Consider the following 26,078-nt stretch of genomic DNA (forward strand, 5'->3'; position numbering starts at 1 on the left):
ATATCCGGGGCTTGGAGAGATATCTCGAAACGTGATAATAGCAATTCGATTTTCGAGAACACAGTTGTGCCAACGTTTAGATCCAAAAATCCCATTTATATATTAATCGGGACAGTTGGGTCTCGTGATAAGAAATTATAAGGTTTATTGATACCAGAAAATTTGAATTGATTTATTTTTGAAAATTTCACCTACTCTACATAATTGGGATGACTATATCCGTGCTTTAAACACATGGAACTAGTTAATACTTTAATAGGTCTATGCATAGTCGCAATTTCAACTTTTGACTTGGGGGGGGGGGGGGCTGAATATATTAAAAGCCAAGCAGACATTTATAGTATAGCACTTTAAAATTGTATGTCCTAGATTTTTTATTTTTGGGGGGGAGCTAATCCTTAGGGGATTCCAAGACCCCTCAATTTGCGCCTGTGGGTCTATGTATACACTATACATCTCGTTTAAAATTAAAACGGGTTGCCCCTGTCTTGGGCATCATGTCCCCTTGTCCAAACAAATTTCAAACGGAACATTTTACTATTCACGATTTGAGATTTATTTTTTGTCACCATAATATTTGTTTACTTTCTCAGACCAGTCAGACCCACTCACAACATAGATGATCGATAAGTAAAAGATGTACAAAATGCAACTAACTACCTTTTTCAAATTATTATGGACTGTACTTTTGACACAAATTATAGGTACCTATATAATATAAGAAGAAAATATTGTAAAAAAATTTTTTATTCTTCAATACAATATTTTAAATAATTTAAAAACAAAGACCATTTTTTTGTATACTTACATCTTCATGAAAAACAATTTTTAATGGTCTTATTGTGTGTCTTAAGAGCATCCATAGATTATTTGACAGCATAATTGAAACTAGAAAAATTAGTATAATCCTGTAAAATTAGGGATGAGTTGAGTGTACTACAAATTAAATTTCTTCATAAAAAAAATGTAAAGATATTATTATTTCTAAGACTTTTATTAAAGGCACTTATTACTGTACATTTTGTAGGGAACAGAGGTAAAAGATTATATAATATTCTAGAATCTAGTAAAATACTCGTGTACATTTTTTACAGATAATCCTCATATATTTGTTACTTATTTGTTAACAGTTTTAGACTGCAGTTTACCTACTAGATATTTTAACTCTTTGCAAAATTTCGATATAAAAACGATTTTCACTATTTTAATGAAAATTTTAGCTGTATATTAATTGTTTTCCAAATTAGTTTAAATCTTTCATTTTTTCATATAAATCACTATAAGACACAAATAATTTTCTGTTTAAAATTTTAATTTTAAAACTATATATACGTTATTATTGCTAATGCATTACTTTCTATGACTAACTCTAGCTTAACTTAAAAGTGAAATAATTTTAAATATATTAGCATTTGGTATTATATAAACTTTGACAAAAAAAAAAAAAAAAATATTTAAAAACTAAAATGCACCTATAAAATGTATTTAATTTTATGCATGTATATTCACATATGCACATATGTGCTCAACATATTTATGGAATGACATACATTTTAGACTCTAAAATATATTTTTGACCCATATATGGTCAACTATTGATTTATAAATTACCAACTTAATTTCATCTAGCTATATATATATTATATATTATCAAATGTATAAAGAGTGACCTGATTAGTTTGATGCCTGAAACTATAAACACTTTGTCGAAGGTTTATCATCTATGCGATTAAATACTCACACTGGTGCTATTCTCGGTATAATTAATGTATTAATTATGTACAATTAAAACTGATCAAATTAAATTTGAATCAACCAAAGTATACGCGAATATTATTACCAATGACGTCAAACCTATATAATACGACCCGTAGCTCTATATAGGTATAGCTCTTTTCAAATTTTGCTGCTGATGCTCCACTGGCATTGAAAGTGTTAACACGCCTGTACGTCAACACGAAAATGTAATTAAGACCAGCCCTCCGCCCATGCCTTGTCACTGCAGCAACCGCCTCTTTTTCTGGAACCTTTCACACGAGTGAACCACTGAACCGAAATCTTTACATAGTTTTCTTGTACTTTCCGAATCGCTGATAACAAAAGCTCGGGCACCGGAACTAATTACATTACCGACTCAGGCCAATCCTATTATAATACACCATCAAAAGTCAAACCCTCGGGCATGTAATGGATGACGGTATATATAAAAAAAAAAAATACCAAATTGGCAAAAACAGTACACCTCTAAAAGATATTAAAGATTTAATTGTTAATTTACATTAAACATGACTAAATATAATAGGTATACCTTTATTATGTTATAAAATTATACCTTTCATTATTCTTAACTTATTTTTTGATTTGTATTTTGATTAACATAAAATTAATAACAAAATAATATGATTAAAAATAATGAAGGTATATTATGATAAAATAAAATATAAATATAAATTACAGTGATGTTGAGTCATAAAAATAAAAATTTGACACCCTCCGGCCAACGCAAAATGTCACACAGTCCATTTGCTTAACAAATACTAAATGTGACGCTATTATACAAGATGTGACATATAAATTGATCGAGAAATCGATATAATTCTCATTGCTCATCTCCTAGGCGTGTTAAATATATGTACGTATAAGTGAATGAAAATATTTGAATATAGATGACATATTAATGAACACAACATTTAAAGTGTTTAAAAATGCCTGATAGCTTAATAGTGTGATGTAAAATATTTACTCCAATAATTATAAAACATTTTTTTTAGTATAACAAGTTACATGAATGTCATGAATACCTACTAACAGAATGAGAAAAAATAATAAATATTCAAGCCTGGCCGTTCAATTCCAATATACAATGATATACTGTATCGTTCTAGCAATAACCTATAGTGAAGCTCTATAACCATTAAACACGTCCTCAGGGCCGGCTCTAGTGATTGTTTATACGTAGGCAAAACTTAATTTTGCTGCCCCTGTATACTAATCGTGTTTCTTCATGTCAAAAAATGCCGCCTTTTAAAAAATAATGTTTTTAATGCCGCCGTAGGCTTGTGCCTACGTCGCCTACGCCTTAAGCCGCCCCTGCACGTCCTTCTACACTGTCACAATTTTGCTAATACCAGAACCTCCTTAAACGTTCCAGAGCACCTTTATGAAGCGCTTGGACCAGATTATAAAAATTCTAACAATATTTTAACCTTTTTAAAAACAACCAAACTATATAACTTTATATAATTTTATATTTTTTCTTTGTTCTTTTTTCCTTTTCTACATTGCACATATTAAAAATAATTATATTGTAATATGTATTGTAAATTGTACCATAATGTAGAAGTAATATTTAAATATGTAAGCTAATAACCTTATAGTTGTTGAGGCTTTAAAGTAATAAATATAAAAAATAAATAGCTACATTTTGTAAGATTTTTTTAAAGTAGGGTATCATAATCATTGTATTGTTGAAGAATTTTTTTTAAATAAATGTACAAATATACTGTTATTGTTCTTCTCATATTGACATTTCACAGTAATAAGAGAACAACATTTATACTATCTCTAGGTAAGTAGGTAAAATATATTTTCGTATAAAATAAATATATTGCGTTATATAAAACAAAATATATATCAAGCACAAAAATGTTATAAAATCAATAAGATAATATTGATTTCAATTGAAAAAAAAATAACAAGAAGGAGATTCGTCCACCTAATTTCTATTCCTCGCGAGTGCAACCACGTACCTACAAGTCATAAAATGTAAAGAAAAATTATTTAATTGAAAAACAACAGCCAGAACTTATTATAATTTGTTTAAAAAAAGTTACACTAGATACATAAAACACGGTATCAATAAGTATAGTAGGTATTGATCAGAATGGTTTTGAAAAATTTTTATGTTTATACCACTAACTGCAGATATTATGCTGCCGGTATGGTAACAATGGTAACAAACAACTTCCTTAGATACCTAACCCGTCTAGTCAGGAAAATATACAACATTTTTATGTTTTATACACAATTTAAATAGTTTAGTTAAGATAATATATTATTGATATGGACACATGTTTCTATTGGATTTACAACAGTTGAAATTAATAACATTATCTGTTGAACATATTCAATTTGTTGGTAAGTTTAGTTTTGATTATTATATAAATAAATCAACAGAACTTCATCATAAAATTTAGAAATGAATCCATATAATATATTATGAATTATAAATGCATAATGTATTCACCTACAATACATTAGGTACTATTAATTTTATATGTACCGTTTTTTCTATCACTATGATTATATGTTTCAATTAAGACACTAAGTTTACCTAACAATTTATTCCATAATTTGATAATCATGTTAAATTTCTTGTAGCCAGTGGCCATAGTCGTCGATGCTGATATTATATAATAAAAAGTTAAAAAAATTAAATACATTTTATTGAAAATCGTTCAAAATCCACATTTGTTCATATAATTAGCAGCATTATATATTGTTATTATAGTAGGAATTTTTTATGTCTTCTTATTTGACATCGTGTTTTATAACGTGCATCGATTTTAGATGGAAAATATGAATACACAGGTTAATTAACATTAAAGGGTATTTTCAATTTTAAAGCATTTTTTACAAACTTTAATTTTCTTCTAAAAATCATATTAACTAAAAAAATAATAAGTATAGCCTATAAGTTATTTTATAATTTATCAGTAATTACCGATACTACAATTCTATCACAAATATTCGATCTACAAAAATCCATTGTCAAAAACTCCAAACAACAACGATAATTATTATAGTTTGACTGCAGTTTTAAATGGAATATTATCATTGCATAGTGGAACAGCGAAAAAAAAAGAGTACAGGTACCTAATAATAAAAAAAAAAAACAAATAGCGATAATAATAATAATAACTAATAGATAAATAATTTTGAAATATAACTTGATTTTTCTAATATTTAAGTTTTAAGAAATACATTTTAAATACATTATCTTACACAATATTAAGGGTATTTTCAGACATATATGTTTATACCTACATTATAATTTAAAGTGCTGCTTGTAAATATGTTTATGAGTATTATATTGTTATATATATGTTTTGGTATTTCAATTTTCAAGATTAACTACTATCGTATAAAATAATGTCAACATCAGACCACATGACAAATATGTATATTTGTACGTGATATCCATATTTAATATTACAAACGAGTAAACGACTCATCACTCACAACGACAACCCCATTACGCGTTACACTACACCTTGGAGAAATTAATTTGGGTTAATGGTGTTATAAATATATAATGATATCTCTTTTATACATGATGTATAATATATATGCATAAATATAATATAATAATATGCAGTGTAAACCAAACCTTTGGCCATAGGCAAAGCCATAATTATAACCATCGTAAATAGCTCTATCAGAATATATTAGATTGTACGTGACAATTAATTATTTAAATAATTTAAACCAAAATTTTTACAATACATAGTTTTATCATATATTTTATACTGCATGGTAATATTCGTATCATATCTTATAATTATTTAATTAGTTAAAAATATATTTTTTTGTTTTACACTCTGACTTGAATAATTCTATAATAATAGGTACAATATATTTTAAAATTTATGTTAAAATTGAACTGAACTAAAATATGTCAAATTAATAATTATACATATAATCTAATTTTCATAAAATATAATAATTTATATAATACAGTTAGAATAAAGAACAAAACCTTATTATTATACGAGATATATAAATAGATTATTAAAATATTGTTAAAATACAGATGATGGAAGAATCAAAAGAAAATATCATTTTAAAATATTTAAGTGAAGAAGAATCAAACGATCAGCTAGACAACACAGATAAAAGTGGAAAAGTATCCAGTAAAAGTGTATTCGCAAGGTATAAATCTGGATTTGTGTATAACTTTATACAGAGAGAAACATAATTTATCATACTTACCTAAAATATATATATGTAGGTGTCTACTATTTTTTACTTTACAAAGATTTGTATATTTTTGTGTATCACATAAAATATGAATACCTATATAATATAATTCTACCGTCATGTATACCACAATTAATGATAAAGTTTTTGATTTTTTTTGTTTTTTAACGGCCAATTTTCAGGATAAAAAATTGAGATAAAGAAAAAATCCGACGAGAGATAATAGATAAAGTTCTCCTCTTTTTAATGACATTTTAATTTTAAGTCTACAACAAATAGGTGAAGAGAAAAATAGTTTGGCGAAGAGCATGTTTTAGTAGCAATTTTCGGGTGTATAGCATCCTCTTAAGACTAAATTGCTTATATTACAATTTGCAATGTATTTTACTACAAATTTTACGATACAATTACATTTTTTTGTTATCTTCTTAAAAGTCATATCATGTGTATAGTTTCCACGTCTTGTGCAAATATATTGCTTATCAATATAAAAATATATAATTAATTTTAAGATCATAAATTGATAAAAAAAAAAAAGAATTTATAAATTGGTAATTAATTTCTAAACATTGGGGAATGAAATCCTTTAAACAAGCCAATATATTATTAAATTTTAAATGGCTTATTCAGTTTTTTTTAAAAGAGAGAAAAGCCAAAATTATGGAAACCAATGGATCCCGCGTGTTTTTAATCGAGAAAATTAACTTTTTCAGATGGTTGAAACCAAATAGTGTTAGTGAATTTAAATTCGTGTCCAAAGACGTTTTACTGATACGTGTCGGAAAAACGTTAATATTTTATGATGGGAATACGCAAAAAGAAGAAATTTTAATAATAGGCAGTAAATCGATTCCGGGGAGCGGTAGTGATGATGAACTACATTTAGAAGGTATTGGGTGCATGGATTGCTGCAGTGATGCCGATTTACTGGCTTTGGCTGAACATCCACCAATATCCAAGGTGGTTATTTGTTCATATCCTGACCTGAAAGTGCTGGCGACACTTATTGGTAAGTAGAAAATAGTTAATGTATAAAACTAAAATACATTTAATATGATATGGCTTAAAAATAAAATGTAATATACAATATTGAATAAGTGCAACCCCTCAGTATGAGTTAACTTTGAAGATATAGTTACGTTTTAAATCAAAAATTGTAAAAAATATTTTAGTTAACGATATTGGTAAAAAAAAATATTTTTTATAATTAGTTTGAATAGTAGGTATCCACATTAAAACACATAAAACACACTTTGAAGAAAAAGTGTTTGCAAGAATGTCTATATAGTTAAACCTATAGTTCCATGAGAAAATGTAGCGACTAATCAAATAGTTTTTTTTAAAACCATAAAAATTGTCTGTTTAATATTGTCGACTAGTGGTTCTATAATGGATCACTCTGTAAATAAGTTTTACATTTTAGATTTTGAGGGGAGTGATGAATGTATTGATTTTACAATATTGTGTGTGTTGTTTTTTGTTTTTGTGTCTTTGTACATAATAAGTTGTCGAAATAATGCTTCGATTTTTAACTTCAGTAGCTTTTCCGGTTAGGAAGTGAATCTATTTGGTATATTGGAAAGTCAAATTTTGAAATTCTCAGTATTTTTCAAAAGCATCGGGAAAAACGAAAAAAAAAAATAAGGAAAAATGAGAATTTTCACGCAAAATCAATTTTAGAGAAAATCGAATTTTGATATTGGTGTAACTCTAAAAAAAATTACCGTAGACACATGAAATTATTTTTATAGTGTGATTTTCTATACATGATAAAACTTTCAAAATGTTTCAAATCTTTTGAAGATATTTATAAACATTTGACATTTTCGAAATTTTTAGTTTTTTTTTATCTTATAAATGACAGTAAAATTTAATACGTTATATCCTCAATATAATGCCCCTGTCATATTGTTACAACGACAATTAAAAAATATTAAAAATACATAGTCACAATTTTTTTTAATAAGCATTTAATGTTCGAATTTAGACTAAATACTTAAAACCATCAAAATGTTCAATTTGTTTTGAGTTAGAAATTTAAAAAAATTTATATTTTTTAATCTAAGGTTTGAAAATTCAATACAAGATTCTTCACGAGTTTGGCTACTTTTATCAAATAAAAATTTCTACCGAAAAGTCAAATTAAATTTTTAAGAGCATTTGAATCACAACATTGGATATTCACTCAATTTCTCTTGTTATTGTTTTTCAAAAACGAATAACTATAGAAATTTTGGATACACGTCAATTGATCGCAAACAATTTACCGCAAATTATTGATCGCAAGCCAATTGATCGCAATTGCAATTTACCGCACATCAATTGATCGAAAAATAACATTTTCAGTAATATAAAAATATTTTGAATATATATTTAATTTTAATAAATTTGGCACAACTCTGGTTACATGTATGATTAAAAATATATTTTTCGTCTTAGATTAAAAATGTTTAAAAAATATTGTTCAGTATATAAAAATGAGAAAAATTTAACTTTTAAAATTATAATCTGCAATATTTTTTTATATAAATAGATAATATTTGTAGGTGCATTTAATTGAACATAAAAAATAAATAAATATAATATTATAATAAATCATGAAGGTAGGTATATAATAATGAAAAACACTAAATATTAAATTTGCAATTGAAAATTGTATGCAATGCCACGAAGATAGTCTTCAATATTTGTATTATTGTTATAATTGGTACAAATTTTTTTTATTTTGGCTGCTCTATCTCGGTAAATTTTTTTTTTTTGGGTGGCTCGTTGCCCCCAACATATTGTTCGATTTTGAATCTGTTAATGCTCTCTTCTTTTTTTAATGCATTTATAAATTTCCAAATTGAAGGATGCATACTATTTATAAGTGATGTGAAACAATTGTGCCACCCTTCTATAGCATTATTTGTGGTAGCAAAATCTTGGATTACTCTCGAAAAACAGTTCCATAATGTGATTGGATACTTTGGCGGCTTTCTTTTTCCTCTCCTGTCTAATTTTCCTATCCATGTATTTTCGAAATAATCCAACAGCGGCGCCAGTAGATCTTCATTATCTGTGTAATAATTTGTAACTAGTAATGCATTATAACATTTTATTACATCTGCTTCTGGAATAAAAGCTAATGCTGGTAGCATTCGAATTCGTAATGAAAACTCCGGATCATTTCGATAAGTTGTGACATATGAAAGAAACAACCTTTTACCTCGGTATCACAAAACTCCGTTTCGATTGCATTTAAAGCTGCTCTTTCATAATCTATCATAATACTTTTTGGATTTAAATTTGACTTCAGTGATTTTAAAATTTCAAACATGTGACGGTAAGTTTTTTCTTTTTTATCTGGCAGTAATACGTAAACACTAGGAATAACGTTGGAATAACATACCCCGTGTATAGTATATAACTGAGCAAAAATGGGGGGTGCCACTGAAAATGTTCCGTCACAAAACCAATTATCACATTCACTCATAAAACCTAAATTTTGTTGAGTTGTAAATATTAAAATTCGTGATTCAGTAGGACAGCTATCAAATTTTAAAAATAATTCACCATTGGAGTTATATATATATTGATCTGGTATAATAAATTCAAAATTACTTGGATTAGCTGGCGCAGCTTCCTCCTTTTGGCGTACACGTTGAATTGTCCTTTTCAATGTATTAACACTCGACATTTCTGCGGAAACTGCACTTGTTACCTAATTTAGTTTAATTTGAATAATTAACTATTTTTTCCATTTCTATATGTAACTAAAATATGAATTACCTGCATAACTGCGTTTCCTAAAACTGAATGTGTGCTGAGAGTTGTTTGTGATGCATTTTTCTTTAAAGTTTAAATAACTTTTTTCACTTCGATTTTTGCTGCATTTGGAACGTAATTGTTATGTTCAATAAATTTAGTAATTTTGTCGTCTACTACGTGTAAACGACCTTTACAGTGAATTTTTTTGTATTCAGAACATTTCCAGTATGTTTTATTGTCATGTTCTAGTTCTTTTACGTGTAAGAAACCTTGATAAATAAGCATATACTTATTTTTTTCGCTTAATACGTACTCTAAAGCCATATTCTATGTACAGTACTTTCAGCTCAAGTTATTAGTATATACCGATTGACGATTGTGTCAGTACTGATATATTTTCATAGTGTTTCATGGTGATCTATATTCTGTAGATAGATAGGGAAAAATACGGACTGATAAAATAGGGTACGAGTATAATGTTAGATAAGACTTAATCGTTAACGATCGAATAAAGTTACAAAAAAATAATATTGGCCTTGCGATCAATTATCGTGCGATAAATTGCAATTGCGATAAATTGGTTTGCGATAAATTGTTTACAGTCAATTGTCGCGCGGTAAATTGTTTACGATAAATTGACGGTACACCAGAAATTTTAAATTTACACCAAATGTTTATTTCATTAATTCCTATACATAATAAAATTTTCAAAATATTATTAAGTATATATAATTAAGTTATTTATAGACATTTGAAATTTTCTGTTTTTTAGTTTTTTATTCGTTAAGATCAAAAAACTTGAAAATTTAATACAAGGTTCTCCATAAGTTGATATAATAGCAGTTTGAAAATATTAAAAATGCATATGCACGTTTTTTTTATAACCATTTAAAGTTCAAATTTAAAAAAAAAATTTGCTTAATTAAAAATCTACAAATTCTTTAGTAACATTTTATAGTTAAGAAATGAAAATTTAAAACAAGGCTCCACGTAAATATATAAATCCTTGGAAAAAAAATCTAAAAGCTATACATAGTTTTTTTATAGTTATTTTAAATTCAAATTTAGATTAAATTACATATTAAATAACCAAGAATACCAATTTTAGTTACCCATATATTATTGTAATTAAAAATATTATTCGAGGCTACTTAAAATTTTTAGAGTATACTTTATATTGTACTTGTAATAGTTAATGTCGTTAATTACTTATATTAATACTTTATAATAAATTGTATACACTAATACACTATGAATGACTGAGTGAATCGGGTACATAATGAATCTGCTTTGATTAATTTGGAATTTATTTTATAGGTACCTACCTACATTTTTTTTCTGAAATAATAACAATATAATTAATATTGTATAAAATATCCTAGACTAACAATCCATCTCAGATCAGAATTTTTTTTTGTATACAATGATATTATATCATTGAATTCAAATTTAATATCATCCATTACAGTAACCTACTGTACCTACAGCAAATTGACATCTACTAACCCACTTTTTTAAGTTGAATGGAATTTTATTGGATTTCAGATAGTAGCTGTTCTGCAGCATACAAGTCTATACTGTTTCTGAGGTTGGAATATTTAATCGGCTTGCGTGATTATCCGGCATTTGATTTGATCGTGTGGGCGTGGAGAATTGGAGAAAAACTGTTAGTTGTCGACACCGGATTCATTCAGCCAAACCAATATCTAAAGTAAAAGCACGCTCCGTCTGCTTGCTGTGCCAAATGCCGCGAGCATAATAAACATTATATATATATGATATATTATATATATACTATCCAACACTGATTGGTTTTCCTCCGTATAATAGTAATAATAATGTGGCAATTTGGATTAAGATTTGGAACTACGTTTTGCACTAAAACATATCCGAAAACATATTATTATTTATTATTCACAAAAAAATAACAAAATATATAATATACTAAATAAATACAATTAAATACCAATCTATATTTATTTTGTATTCAAGCAAACAATTAAAAGTTCTATAAAAATACAAATAATAACGGTTGTTAATATTATTATACCTACTCTTTTCGCTGTAAGGTTATGAATTCATGATATTAGATCTTTGGACTGTGTAATTTCTATAGAAAATATTTATTTTATTTTACTTATTCGTAAAAATATTATTGGTTAATAGTGTTTCACACAGTTGATCACGGTTCAAAAGTTAATTCATTATTACAGATACTATATAGTTATTTCTAAACAGTAAATACTATAATAATAGGTACCTATAGGTAATAATTATTATTGGAATGTAGAATTATCGTATTTATGTCACATTTATTGAATTCTGTTCGTTGACAAATGTTTGACAATGTTTGTAAAATAATATTATTCAATAACTTACGAGGAATAAAAAATAAATAAATCTCTCCATTTTCGAATGTGTATATATAATATACTTTGTATATACAGTAGGGTCTCGATAATTTTAACACAGGCTAATCCGAAAGACGCGGTAATCCGAACGGGCTTGAGAATTATCTTATCGCCATAATATGCACATATGTATGTATTTTCCGGTAATAAAATTTTTCAATTATTTGAGACAAGGCATACCAATCCATAATGGGAATCAATGAACAAAAAAAAATAAATAAATCGATATTTTAAATATTAAAGTTCATAATTATACTCATAACTATATTAATATTTTTATATATTCATTGTCTTTTGAAATTACGATGAGCTTTAACACGATTAATACAAATAAAAATAAAATGTCATATCTTAAATTACAATAAAAGTTATGTTTTTTTTTAAGCCATAGGTAATCCGGAAAAATCGCTAATCCGAACGAGCCCTTTCCCCAACCTTGCTCGGATTATCGAGACCCTACTGTATTATCGTTTAACAAGATCACTTTTATTTATTTGGTTTTTTTGGCATTTGAAAACTCCTACATAAAAAACGTACCAAAAAAAAGTAAAATAAATAATACACAATGAAGACGAAAACGTATAAAATTATTCACAGTCACGCACTTATTTTTAATTCATCGTACGAAAACTCTAAAAGATCTCATTATTGAAATAAAATGTTTACAATGAAAAAATCGAGTATAAATAGTCTGTAGTATTCGATTGTTAATAAAAAAAAACTATAATCATTTGATAATTTGCTACTAGGTAGTGAAACCTGTATGAACTTTTCCTAAAAAACATTTAAAAAAATGTGAAATTGAATGATGTATACAAATTTGTTATTTTTCAAAATAAATTTGTATTTTACTTAAATCATTCAACAATTATTTTTTAAAAAAACCTGAAGTACGAAATGTATGAAAAATCTGTAGTTCTAACTTTAATTATTATTCGTTTGGAAAATAAATAAACAAAATACTAAAGAGTTCGGTTAGGTAAATTATTTTACAGATATTTTAAGAGCACATAAACAGTAAATATTATAAATAAATATTAATGGTTAATATACTAATATGTATCTACACTACATTTTAAATAAAATGCATTTGTTGTTTAAAGATATAATCCAAATTAAAATAATAAGAATTAATTCATAAATATTTTTTAAATTCTGTTTTAACCCTTTAGATTTAAAAATAGTTTAAAAAATAAGACTAAAATGATATACCTACACTTTAAAAATCATTGATTAAAATCCTGTTTACGTGTAATTAACTTATCTTTTACTGTTTCATATAATTTTTTTAATACAATAATACCATAGGTTAATATTTTTACTACCCACACAATATACAATTGTGTTAACTGATTTGAGATTCCACTCATATAATATTTTAAAACTTTTAAAATGATGTAGTAACACTAGTAAATTCCTTCCCGCTCCCATCGTACATGCAATGCGTACGTTTACCTAAACGTGTTTTAATCATATTATATAATTTTAATATGATTAAAACGTTTTCGATCGTTTTTAATTTAGGTCACCCTAAGCTATAAACTATAAACAACCCCAATATTGAAAATCTGGCCGTTATATGAATAAATTTATAATTAAATAGGATGAGTTATGTTAGTTGGAAAAATATAGATTTAAAATTATAAATTCTGTTCATCATCACTAAATTCCTCCACGAATTAAAATCAAATCTTAACCCTCTTCTAATAACACTCACATCCTTATTAAATAAAACTCCACTTCCCATGTGTCCCATTTCATAACACATTATACCGTCCGTACATCCAAATCATGTTATCAATATATTTAATGTTATAGTATATTGTATATTAAGCAGTTACGTTTTTTCTGTTACGTCTAAAATTTTCTTATTATTAGTATTTTAGTTATAAGATTAATTAATATTAATGTCATATCCTTATCTTGTTATTTAATTAAATTCTCAGCTATAGTAATTTTTGGTTTAAGCTAGTAAAAATTTAAAAAAATATATAAACATCACATACATCTTTATTAGTACTTATAAATAGGTACTATATTTTACTACATTATAGTTATAAAGGAGTAAGCTCTCATAAGTCTTAAATACTCGTTCGTGTGGGTAACTAATAAAAAATTATTAATCGAGTAGGTATGTAACCTCCTCCCTATTAACACACACAAAAGAGAGTCCTGGATAGTTGTTGGTGCAAAGTCATCTATATACACGAATTATATTTTTAAATCGGGTATATACCTACGTAATCAAATAAAATATGATTTATAATATTATATTTTATATTGTTTTGTCATATCAAACGCAGTCTGTCGACGATCACCGCCGCGACTGGTCGAAACGACGTGTACCTGAGCCAGACGGAACACGACGTAGGGTGTAAACTCCAGCTGTGGACGTTGTTCGTGGGTTGTAAGACGGTGTACGCGGAGAGAACTCGGGTGGAGGTACCCTCGGATGCCTCTGCATCGGGATGCTGGACGCCGTACGGATGGTACGTGTTCTGTGACTCGTTGGCGAACGTCTATCGAGTGCAGCCCGGCACACCGGAACCGGAAATGGTCGTGATGACGATGGTTGATTCGATCTCAGCGAATCGTGAAAGTAGCAGCGAAAGTTCGGGCGCGTTGGTGTGCCCAAGCAAACAGGGTTTTGTGCTATACGCGGCCAACAACGAAAATCGTCTAACGGTGATGATAATAATGATAATAATAATTATTATTTTTATAACTATAATCGTGGTATGTGGGTGTCACGTGACAAAGAGATTTGTTAGAGTGTAACCACTGCATGTTATTAATATTAGGTATACTACAATGTTTTAATAGTTGCTAGATGGTATTTTCGCAAGATATGTGGGCTATAATAGGCACATGATTGCGCTAATGGTTATTGAAACATTAATTCAAAACGAAATAATAAATAATCAGATCGCGTTCCAATGCATCAAATATCAATATAATACAATACAAGACTATCATAAAACTTAATAAATTATATATTTCACAGTATCAACATTACTATCGTTTAGCATTATCAAAAAAGCAAAAAAATACAATGTCAAGAACTTAAAGTTTGCATTATAAATTATAATATCAGTAATTACAATGGAAAACAAGATTTTCAGTATATTATTTGAACTACTGTTTATTCTTATTTGATATTGAAACTGTGAAAAACCATCCAAAAAATGTTTTGCAATTAACATATTACTATTATATACTGTTATATTATTATAACTTCTATTATTACTGTTTATTTATTTAATAATAAGCAACAAATTAAGTTCAACGACTTTGTAACTATAGTGGAAATTTTTGAAATTTCTGATTAGGTACCCGCCTAAAATATCGGTTTTTGATAACTTGATAACTGGAATACCAATATATTACTAACTAACGAATGCATGTGAATATATTTTTTTCAAAAAAAAAAAAACATGTACTTACTAAATATCTATTACAGAAATATTAAATGTTGAGTTGGTAATAATAACAATTTATAAAAACTTAATTTTCCATAGTATTATTTGATTAGCTAATAATTGTCGAGACGTAATTCAGTTGTGCATATATAGGTTAAAGTTTCTACTTTGGGTAGAATTTCTGTCATTCTGACGATAAATATAAAAATTACATCATCAATTTTCACGAAAAACAGTCAATCTGGAAATAAAAAAATTGTCTCGTAATAATAATAAGATATGTGTATAATGTTATATGACATACCTTAATAATTAATACCTGTATTATATAAAAGCATTACGGTGTTTTTAAAAGATTTAATCACTGGATTGCTATACACGGAAAAAACTATATGGTTGTCGATACCATTTTAATGGTTACGCTAACCAAATTCAATGGTAGGTATAGGGACTACCATTTAACATAGTTCAGACTTTCAGAGTACCAAACCTATTTGGTTGTCGTAATTCAGTTGATGTGACCAAACAAGTAGGTTGGAATTAAGCTATAGCTTAATTGAAGCAACCGTTAATATTTTAATTGTCTATAATATTATTGGCACACATAAATACACAATAATATAATGGACAATAATAATGTATTATATCGAGCTGGAAGAGATGACCTCTAGGGAGTTTTTATATATATATTTTAGCATAAAAATATTGCTGTTTCTGAATTACTGCAATTTTTGTTAATTGGCATACATACAACCTAACCCTGCGCAGAAAAAAAATATTTAACAGCGGTGTATCAGAGGTGCTTTAGGGGTATAAGTATAAAATAATTTGACAACCCTTGTCCCTTACTGACCGTACAATATCATTAAATTCACTTTATTTTGTAATACTCACATAACGTCAGCAACGAATATCAAAATATCATTAATCATAATAATATTATATAAATTAAAATATTCAGTTAACATCAATATTGCATGGAATATAAAAGCAGCCAAATATATGGTGGATTATCGGAAACCTATCACCGATTATGCGTGCAACTTTCAGCACTTAAATACTATATATACACATAATTTCTCCAATTTACCATCACAATGTTTACTCAATATATTATGTCTCAGTGGTAATATAAATAAGATATAAAATCCCCTTTAAATAAATCTTGGATACGACACTGCTTACTCATGTGCGTTATATTATATTTTCTGCAAACCACAGTGTTTCAAGGACACCAAGGGCATTTTCACAAAAATATGGACTATAGACGTTAACTGTATATTACAGTGTATGGTAGCTGTAAAAAATGACGTTTATGGCTGGTCAGATGAGGTAAAAGTAACACAATCACATAATATAATGATAATAATGTATATTCGTAGTGCCATGCGCACTTGAACGATATCGGAAAGTCAATAAATATAATATATTTTGGACTATGCAGGGAACGCTGTTACGACTGACACAGAAAAAACAAAACATATTGAAAGTGTATGGATCAAAAATCAAGTATTTTACATTTATTAAACCAACGGACGAAACCGTGGCCACCATAAACCATGCAAACATTTTACAAGTGTGGGATACTTCGACCGGAGAATTTGTAAACATTTTTAATATCCATTAAAGTAGGGCAGTATTCTATTATTGTCTTTTGTTGTTTTACAGAAGAGTGAGATGAAACTAAATGGAACCGCAACGGATTTGTGTAGTAATCCATTTTACTACTATATTGCCATTACATTTAAAAACGGTAAAATGGAATTGCTGAGAACTGTTCCCAAAGTAAACGAAATAGAGTGCATCGCAAAAATAGTACTATGTGATGAAGACTTATCTTCGGTAAAATTTTTCTCTGACCGAAGCATTTGTGGTGTCATTAGTTTTCCCACAGGCCGATTTTATTACATTAGTGTGAGTAAATATAAATAAACGTATTATTATTATTATATAATGGCATTTAATGGCTATATTGCGAATTATTAATACTTCCAAAAACGTTTGGTATATAATTTTTAAAAAAATAACCAGTAATTATTATCATTTTTATGTGCATTAAATAGTATAATGATAAAAATAATAATTTAATATTTCAATCATATGTATATATGAACATAAAAAAAAATATAATTTACTTTAAAACATCCGTTAGATTACATTAGGACAAAAATGTGCTGTATTAAGAGAACATCATTTGGGAAAATATGTTATTGATATTGACATAATCGACAGTGAAAAATCATCGTTTTTGACAGTGTTATATACAGATCTAAAAAACGCTGAGAATGCTGGAAATAATATTTTGATATTTGATATAAATTTTAATATAGTTTTTAAATTAGAAGATATTCAAAATTATTACACATCAGTATTTAAATGGTGTTCATGCAATGTATCCGGCGCATTAAACATTGCTTTTACTATCTTACAATCGAAATGTGTTCACTTGATGACTATAGATATCGTAAAGGTATGATTAAATATTTACCTAACCTTATTATTAATATTGTAATAATATGTGTACGTTTAAGGAAAAAATGCTAGAGTCACAAACTATACCATTAAACCATCAATTAAAAAGTATTAAGACATATACGAATGAAAATCACTGTGTTACATTTAGTCCAGATGGTTCATATAATATTTATGAATTTGATGATGATGGCCAATGGAAACAAATTATGATGGTAAACTGCAGTCATTGGCAAAGAGGAGGGCTAATAGCTGCTCAAATTGATGTAAATGCCCATAACATATTAACACTAAGCCATCAAGGAAACTTCATGTGTACAAGTTTTAAGTAGATACATTTTACAATGGAAACAATTTAAATAAAATATTTTGACTCAAATGTTATTTATTATATCATATTTTAGAGGAAATTTAAGTCATAATAAACAGAATAATAAAATCAATTTTCCAATAATTGAAAATAATTTTGAAACAAAAGGAATCGGTTTTGAAGATGGACCAGAATGTTAGTTATTTTAATACATATTATAACCATAATTTATTGACCGAACTTAATTATTTTTCAGCACCAAAACGAATGACATGGGAAATGATTAATCAACAAAATGAATTGAATGCAAGTATAGCGGCTTATAGTAATCAAAAACAACAAATTATTCAAGATTTTGAAAAAATAAAAACAGAAGTAATAATAAAATAATAGAATATATTATAACATAAAATAATCATAAAATTTCATTCCAATTGCAGATTACATAACCAATAATTTATTTATATATTTTGAATTTTAGCTTCAAAATGTATTAAAAACAAATGCCAATGGGCCAGATGAAATGAAAATAGATATTGAAGAATTCGATTTAAATTTAGATTATAGACTAAGTTTCAGAGAAAAATGTAAGCTTGAACGTAAAGAGTACGAAGAAAAAATGCTTAGTGACATAAACAAGTTTAAGATGGAAACTGAAAATATTATAAAAGAAAAATGGGAAACACTTTTTATCAAACCAAAATCTATATATGTACGTATATAATATATATATATGAATTATAATTTATTATAATTATACAACTGATTTTAAATTTAATTTTAGTGTTTAAAAAATATATATAAAGTAGACAACTATCCTATAAGCATTAAAAATCAAGACATTATCAAAAAAGCAAATAAAATCATAGAAAAAAGAATATTAATTAGGGATATGTCAGAACAAGTATCCAGTGCTGAAGATCCATTTTCCAAGTAAGAAATATACTCGTAATTACTTAAGTAAGTTCACCAACTCCAGACAAATCCTCGGGAACCCATTAACTATGCAACAAGCACTTGGCGAAGATAACTCCAAAAACATATACGTTTTTTTCAAAAACATAGGCTTAGAAAAATTAATTTAGAAAAATAATTGAATGTACAGCATATACTCTACAAAATCCCTCTATTGTCAAACATAATGTGTCCCCATAGCTTTAAGATCATACTCTATAACTACTATTTTGTATTTACTGCAGGCTAATAACCTCAGGAGTTGAAGCCTTATTTAAATAAAAAAAAAAAAAAAAAATTACTTAAGTATTATAATTTCGTTTTATCCAAATGTCAAAAACATTTTTTTCTAGAAATAATTTTGAGATATTAGACGTTGAACCAAATTCATTGGAATCTGATTACAAGCAAAGTAACGATTTATTAATGATGGGTTCAATCAGTTATGAGCTTGTTGAAACTATCGATACTCTAAATTCTCAGTGCAATTATTATAAATTGGAAATGGCTGAAGATGAAATAACTTTACTTAAAGTATGTAAAAAATAAAAACTATAAGATTTTTATGTGTACTGATAAATTATTATGAGTTTATGACCTCTTTATAAATTTTTGCTTAATACCATGTTTTACAAACTTCCATACATTTTCACATACTTATTATATTTTATTAGTTTATGGTTAACAAATTAAAACATAAATTCAATCAATTGTTTAATAATTTATTTACGGAAAAACAACGACAACTGGATAATTTGAAAGAATTTAATGATCGATTACGTGTAATTGACACTGAGTTGAGATTGGCATGCAAAAGTATTAAAGCTAAATAGATATTATAGCAAAAGTTTGAAAACAGTATGATAATTTCTATTAATTTTGTTTAGTTGAACCTACTGAACCGTCGCCAGTAGATTATAAATGGAATAAATATGAACAGACAGAGAAACTTTTACACGTCGATGACGATGAAGTTCCCACAGAACTTTATCATCATAATGTATTATCTAGTGAAGAAATGTCCAATGACGTGAATTCAAGTTCAGAAGAAAGAAACAGTGAAACGGTAACTCTTAACAACTATAGACAGCGGGCACTGATGATTATGATGGATGGTGTGCTAGAGAAAAGGTGGGAAGACGAATTGAAAAAAGATGTGCCAAAACCTCAATGTATGGTAAATATGTGTATATCTTTAGATATTCTTAACAAATATACTAATATTTTTCACAGGAACATATTTAGGAAGTAATTTACTCTTATTTAGGTTTGAGGTGACGACCACCTCAGGTGCCATTTTTTATACCCACAAACATTTTTACAGCATTTATTGTAAACACAAATATATATAAGATGATTATAATATTTAACTATTATTATATTGAATTTTTTTTTTTTTTTTCCGATCAATAGAAATTATTTGTTAACACATTAATACTTAATTTCATCAAGTTTAATTATCTACATATTTTTTATAGTTATTATTGATTTCTATTACGTATTTAAATTTAGTAAATTACTACATTAAAAGGCATTATAATGTGGAAATGAATTAATACTTGGAAAATTCAGCATAAAAGTTATAGCTACAGTCTACATCACTGATTTTTTTTCACATACCTAGTTAAACAAAAATTCTGAGGATTTCACGGCGGATGATTTAAAAGCTATTGACGAGTATGAAAAAATAAATATGGCTTTGAACGACGAGAGAATAAAATACAAAAATATTCTTGAAGAAGAAAAAATAAAAATACATGGTCACATCGCAAAGATTATTGAAGAATTTGACAATAATGTATTTACGTTGTTTCAAATTAAGTTGAAATACAATTCAGCCATTGATCAAGAGAATTTAAAGATGCTTAGACTCTCAAAAATGTTAAGCGATAGTGATCAACGAAAACGCCAGATTAAACGTCACAGGTAAGTACAGAATATGGTTTTATTTTTATATTAAAAATATTTTACTAAATTTTTTATTTATTTTAAAAGTGAAACCATTTTGGAGTTAAGAGAAACTATTACAGGGTTTGAACAGATCATTGCAGAAACGAATAAAAAAATAGCAAAAACTGAACCAAATTCTTTACTGAATACTATAGAAGCGTTGAATCATAAAAACAACATTCTTAATAAACGTTTTAAGTCTGAATTTCCGTCCAAACTCATTTACGAACAAGCATTAATCGCCTACAAGTAAAAACTTTAATAATACTAAAAAATAAAACCTTAAATTAGTTTTGAAATATAATTTTAATATTAATTTTAACTTATAGCCGGAGACCTAAAATACAAGGAAATAAAAACTATTCGTCAATACTCGGTTACCAGTTTGTCAATACTATAATGGATCCAACTGACGACAAGCTACATCTTTTGACTTCGGAGTTCGTTAAATATTTAGAAACACTTAGGGTATATGACGATTATAAATATGTAGATGATTATAAGTTGAATATGGACAGAGAAACTTGGCACAAGGTTTGTAATTTTAGACGGATGAAAATTGAATCAGAATTTAAAATCAGCACATGTCAAAAAGACGCAACAGACAAAGACAATTTGTTGGATAGCTTAAAGCGTGATAAAGAAGACAAAGAAGCAATGATTGAGAAATTAAAAATGTCTATAATTAGATTGGAAAATCAAGATTTGTATTATGAAGATAACCCTGAGGTAAAAAATAAGACTTTTAGTGGTGAATATAAAAATACAGATGTATTCGTTTTTAATATAAATTTTAGGTTCAATTAGTAATTCCTCAGGGGAACATTGAAACTGTATTAACAGGACACTTTAGTGATTTCGAAAACACTACTCTTATTTCCAAAAACGATATTGATGAAGTGAACACCGAAATCAAAGTAAACAATTTTACATTCATATACCTAGATGATATTAGTAGATAAAAATCAATTATAAAATGAGAAAATTTTATTTTAAACATAACTTACGTTGCTATAAAATTTTATCTACCTCGATATTCCTTGATTTATCTAGTTCTAACTTTTGTTCTCCGCTCTCCACTTAGTGACCAATAATTACTTTGTAATGCTATATTTTTTCTGTAAAATAAATAAAATAATTTTAGATAGATACTTATGAAACAAAACATTTTAATTATTATAAAATCTTTAATTTTTAGAAAATGGGCAAAACTAAAATTGATTCTCTATCTAATTTACTGATGTTCAAACGTAAACGTCGGTTTTTAAAATGGGAACACGATATTCTAAAAAACCACAAAATTCCACTGTATAAATTTCGTCTTGATCTTATAATATCAATGAAAATAACCGAAAATGTGTTAAACTACTTGAAGTTTAAAATGAAAGGAATAAATAATGCAGAACAAGCTGAGCAAAACGTGGACAAAGAACTAGTAGCAATTAAATTTGTAAGTTATTAACGAGACGATTTCAATAGATTTACATATTTTATAATAATTAAGAAGTATTGTATATTATATTCATAGGTGTTAAGAATTATTATTTTATTGTATGAATAGTAACTCAAACGTAATGATATTTTATCAGCGAAAATATTTTATTGTGAACATATAGTAAACCCTAATGATCATAATACAAACATAAATATTGTGCACAATTGATAGACATTAGACTGTGTTCACATCAATCGTGTAAATACTTAGCACCTAGTTAGTAAATATCATATATATTTATATAGACGTAGTGTATAATAATATATATTATAATAAAAAATAAAATGCAACAGTATAACTGTAATAAAATATACTGTTTTTCAGACTTACACAAAACAAAAAGAAAAGCTAAATGAAAAGTTAAACGAAATGTACAAAACAGAAAGAGATATTAAAAATAAAAACAAAAAAGCCGATGAAGAGATAGGCCAAATGACTAGTGAATTAACTGAGTTAAAGAGCCTCGTAGATTATGGTTTAAACGACAAACTGATGCATCACAATCGTGAAAAGTAAATAGACTGTATTTTTGGTTGAACCGCAATTATTATTCTATCATCAGTGGCGTACGTAGAGTTCTAAGGTTCTAACCACCTGTCTTCATTCTACAAAAAAATGAAAATATTATTCATTACCATAGCAATACACAGAGTAGATTTTAGTAATTTTTAGTAATTTTTAATAGATTTAAAAATTAAATATGAATTGTAAATAACATCGATAACCATAGTTAAATTTTTTTCGGCTGATTAAAACATTTTTAAACGTTCATCGATTATAATCACGTGTATAAATTACGCGTAAATTATCTAAACGTACACTAAAATACTTAATTTCAGACTTATATTCTATAATTTTTTTTTAACCATTTATCAAAAAATTATGTAAATATGGAAACCTTGGGTCTCCAATTAATTTTAGGTAAAACCCTAACCGTATACTAAACTTCAGCGTACGCTACTGTATGTCATTATAATACCATTCAAGAATGAATAGATATAAACGTTTATATGTATTTGACATTTGTCCAACTAATAATTAAATATACGTCAGTCCGTATTCTCAAATCTAAATATTATTGCCCAAAGAGAAATGACATTGCTATTAGGGAGTATACATAACAAGTTTTTTGTTTTAGGATGAAAGATATAATGAAATTTACACAGATCAATTCAAAAGTACTAGAATTACAAAAAGAAATTGAAGCGTTGCAGATAGAATTGGAATTACTGCTCCTCAAAACTTTTCCAACTCTGTATACTAATTTTCCAAAAAATACCAGCATATGCAAATAATATGATTTTATAAATCCAAAAATTACACTTACATTTTATATTTTTGTAGATAAATGATCCACTATAATATATATTTTATATAGTAACATTTTAAAATAAACGTACCTACTATAAATAAAAGATTTTTAACTAGTATTTTTAAAATTTAGTTGGTAGACAAACAACCTATTGCCTACATTATGTCATTTTAAATAATATGTAAAATATTATCAATCAAGTTTAACTAGGTACCTATTAAAAAGATATTATAATAGTACTTCACACCAAAACAGCCTTAAATATACCTGAGCATCTATATGAAGCACTTGGACCCGATCATGAAAACACTATCAAAATCATAAAGTTTCTTAAGATAACCAAATTGTATAACCTTATCTGACATTTGTATTTGTATTTGTATCTATTTTGTGCTTGTATTTTTTTCTCTTCGTCTTTCTCTCACTTCCAATGCTGTACTTCTATATTTTAACGTTATACCTTTATAAATAATCTACATTGTACTTAATATTCATAATGTTATCTAGCACCTAATTTCATGTTTACATTGTACAATATGCCAATAACCTTAGTTGTTGCGGCTTTAATAAAAAAAAAAATAGTACTTCATACCATATGAAATATTTTTTTAACGTACCTAACCTATGTACCTATATTATAACTATTATTTACGTGAAATGAATGTAAATACTCTTTTACTAATCCCTTTTATTTTATCCCTTATTAATTATTCTTATTCTATACTTAGTGGTAGCTATAAAATAATTTATTTTTAATATTTCATAGTCATTAAAATAAAAAACTTCTCAATATGGTCAATATCAGTTCGAAAGAATCAAAATTAATTTTTCTAAAAATACAATATTACAAAACGTTTTTAATATTTATACTGTTTTCAAATTTTAAATTCTTATTAGTTATATTGGCATATAAAACTATCTTTGTCTTATTTAACTAAGGCCCATTATGGCATGAATTTTTCAATAAATAGAAGAATTTTTGAAATCAATGAAAAATTAAATAAAATGTCTATAGTGCCTATAATGCTTGTCAACCCTCTTCAAAAAACACTGCAGAGCAGTCATTCCAAAATATATGAGACTCATCACCAATCATATCTTGTCTAAACTTCAAAACAATTATAATACATTAAATAATATTTCTTATTCTGTCTCGAAAAAATTGATTTGCAGGATTTTCTTTTAAATATAATAATTTAAACTATATAAGCATACTCGTGTTATAAAAAAAAAATTAAAAATACAAAGTCTGCGGTGCTCACGTTTCAATAAACCCACCACATCAATATAGTATTAAGTATTAAAAAACACCGACATGATATTCATAAAATCACTTGAGCCCAACACGAGTTCAGTAGTATATGCGACAACTCAATTGCCATGCAGACCCAAAATTTATATATATGTTACTGTAAATGTCCGCAATTGGGGAATGCTGACAGTCACCTGGTGAATGTCAACATACACCTAATGAATTGGCGGATGTTGAAAAATTAAATGTTGAATAATACAGACATTTACTAGTGGATGTTGACATTTACGTTAGGATTTTGGTTAATGTTGACATACACAACAAGATTTTGGTTAATGTTGACATATATTATATTAATTAAATCAAAAAAATAAATATAAATAATTAAAAATTATTTATTACAGCATGACAAACTGTCATGACATTGTGTACTACATAAAATGCCAACATTTTTACATTTACACTTTTTTGTAGACTTGTAGTACACTTTGTTTTGCAGTTACATCTTATATAGCCTTGTTAACCAATCAACGAATTTGATGTAGAAACTTCCCTTAAAGAAATGTTTTGATCTCTTTTTACATCAGTGATTGATATTAAATTTTCTTTACAGACTGAAAACTGGTTTCTGGTGTATAATCGATTTATAACACCGTTTTTAGTTGCTAATTTATAATAATCATTATCTATTATATCTAATACTACAGCTAAAATATTTTGGGCATCCATTTTACTACGATCAACATCTGGAACTCGAATACGGATAGTTTCTCC

The 26,078-nt window shown here is 26.9% G+C and overlaps 1 protein-coding gene and 1 pseudogene across 1 annotated transcript; one reads left to right on the forward strand and one right to left on the reverse strand.

Moving 5' to 3' along the window:
- Positions 1 to 4,022: 4,022 nt before the first annotated feature.
- On the forward strand, positions 4,023 to 24,608 carry LOC149057038 (uncharacterized). Its single transcript, XM_089224505.1, has 24 exons — positions 4,023 to 4,137; positions 5,813 to 5,931; positions 6,693 to 6,988; positions 11,275 to 11,440; positions 14,444 to 14,825; positions 16,781 to 16,891; positions 17,004 to 17,162; positions 17,228 to 17,473; positions 17,712 to 18,029; positions 18,091 to 18,359; positions 18,436 to 18,536; positions 18,598 to 18,716; positions 18,823 to 19,053; positions 19,126 to 19,274; positions 19,649 to 19,829; positions 19,970 to 20,111; positions 20,183 to 20,472; positions 20,920 to 21,221; positions 21,291 to 21,494; positions 21,575 to 21,974; positions 22,043 to 22,162; positions 22,444 to 22,695; positions 23,065 to 23,252; positions 23,879 to 24,608. Exons 2-24 carry the CDS (start codon positions 5,813 to 5,815, stop codon positions 24,033 to 24,035), a joined length of 4,902 nt encoding a protein of 1,633 aa, XP_089080631.1. The 5' UTR covers positions 4,023 to 4,137; the 3' UTR covers positions 24,036 to 24,608.
- Positions 8,685 to 9,658, reverse strand: LOC149057039 (uncharacterized; annotated as a pseudogene).
- Positions 24,609 to 26,078: the final 1,470 nt, after the last annotated feature.

Source organism: Diuraphis noxia, unplaced genomic scaffold (genome assembly GCF_037042655.1).
Source record: "Diuraphis noxia isolate RWA-SAM2 unplaced genomic scaffold, SU_Dnox_SAM2 contig0003, whole genome shotgun sequence".
In the NCBI taxonomy this organism is placed as follows: Eukaryota; Metazoa; Arthropoda; class Insecta; order Hemiptera; family Aphididae; genus Diuraphis; species Diuraphis noxia.

Bases quoted from the DNA above. Each gene is read 5' to 3' on its own strand.
- LOC149057038 (XM_089224505.1), top strand. From the start codon at position 5,813: ATGATGGAAGAATCAAAAGAAAATATCATTTTAAAATATTTAAGTGAA. The intron at 5,932-6,692 runs GTATAAATCTGG...TAACTTTTTCAG, and splicing joins AGTAAAAGTGTATTCGCAAG to ATGGTTGAAACCAAATAGTG. The intron at 19,275-19,648 runs GTAAGAAATATA...ATTTTTTTCTAG, and splicing joins GCTGAAGATCCATTTTCCAA to AAATAATTTTGAGATATTAG.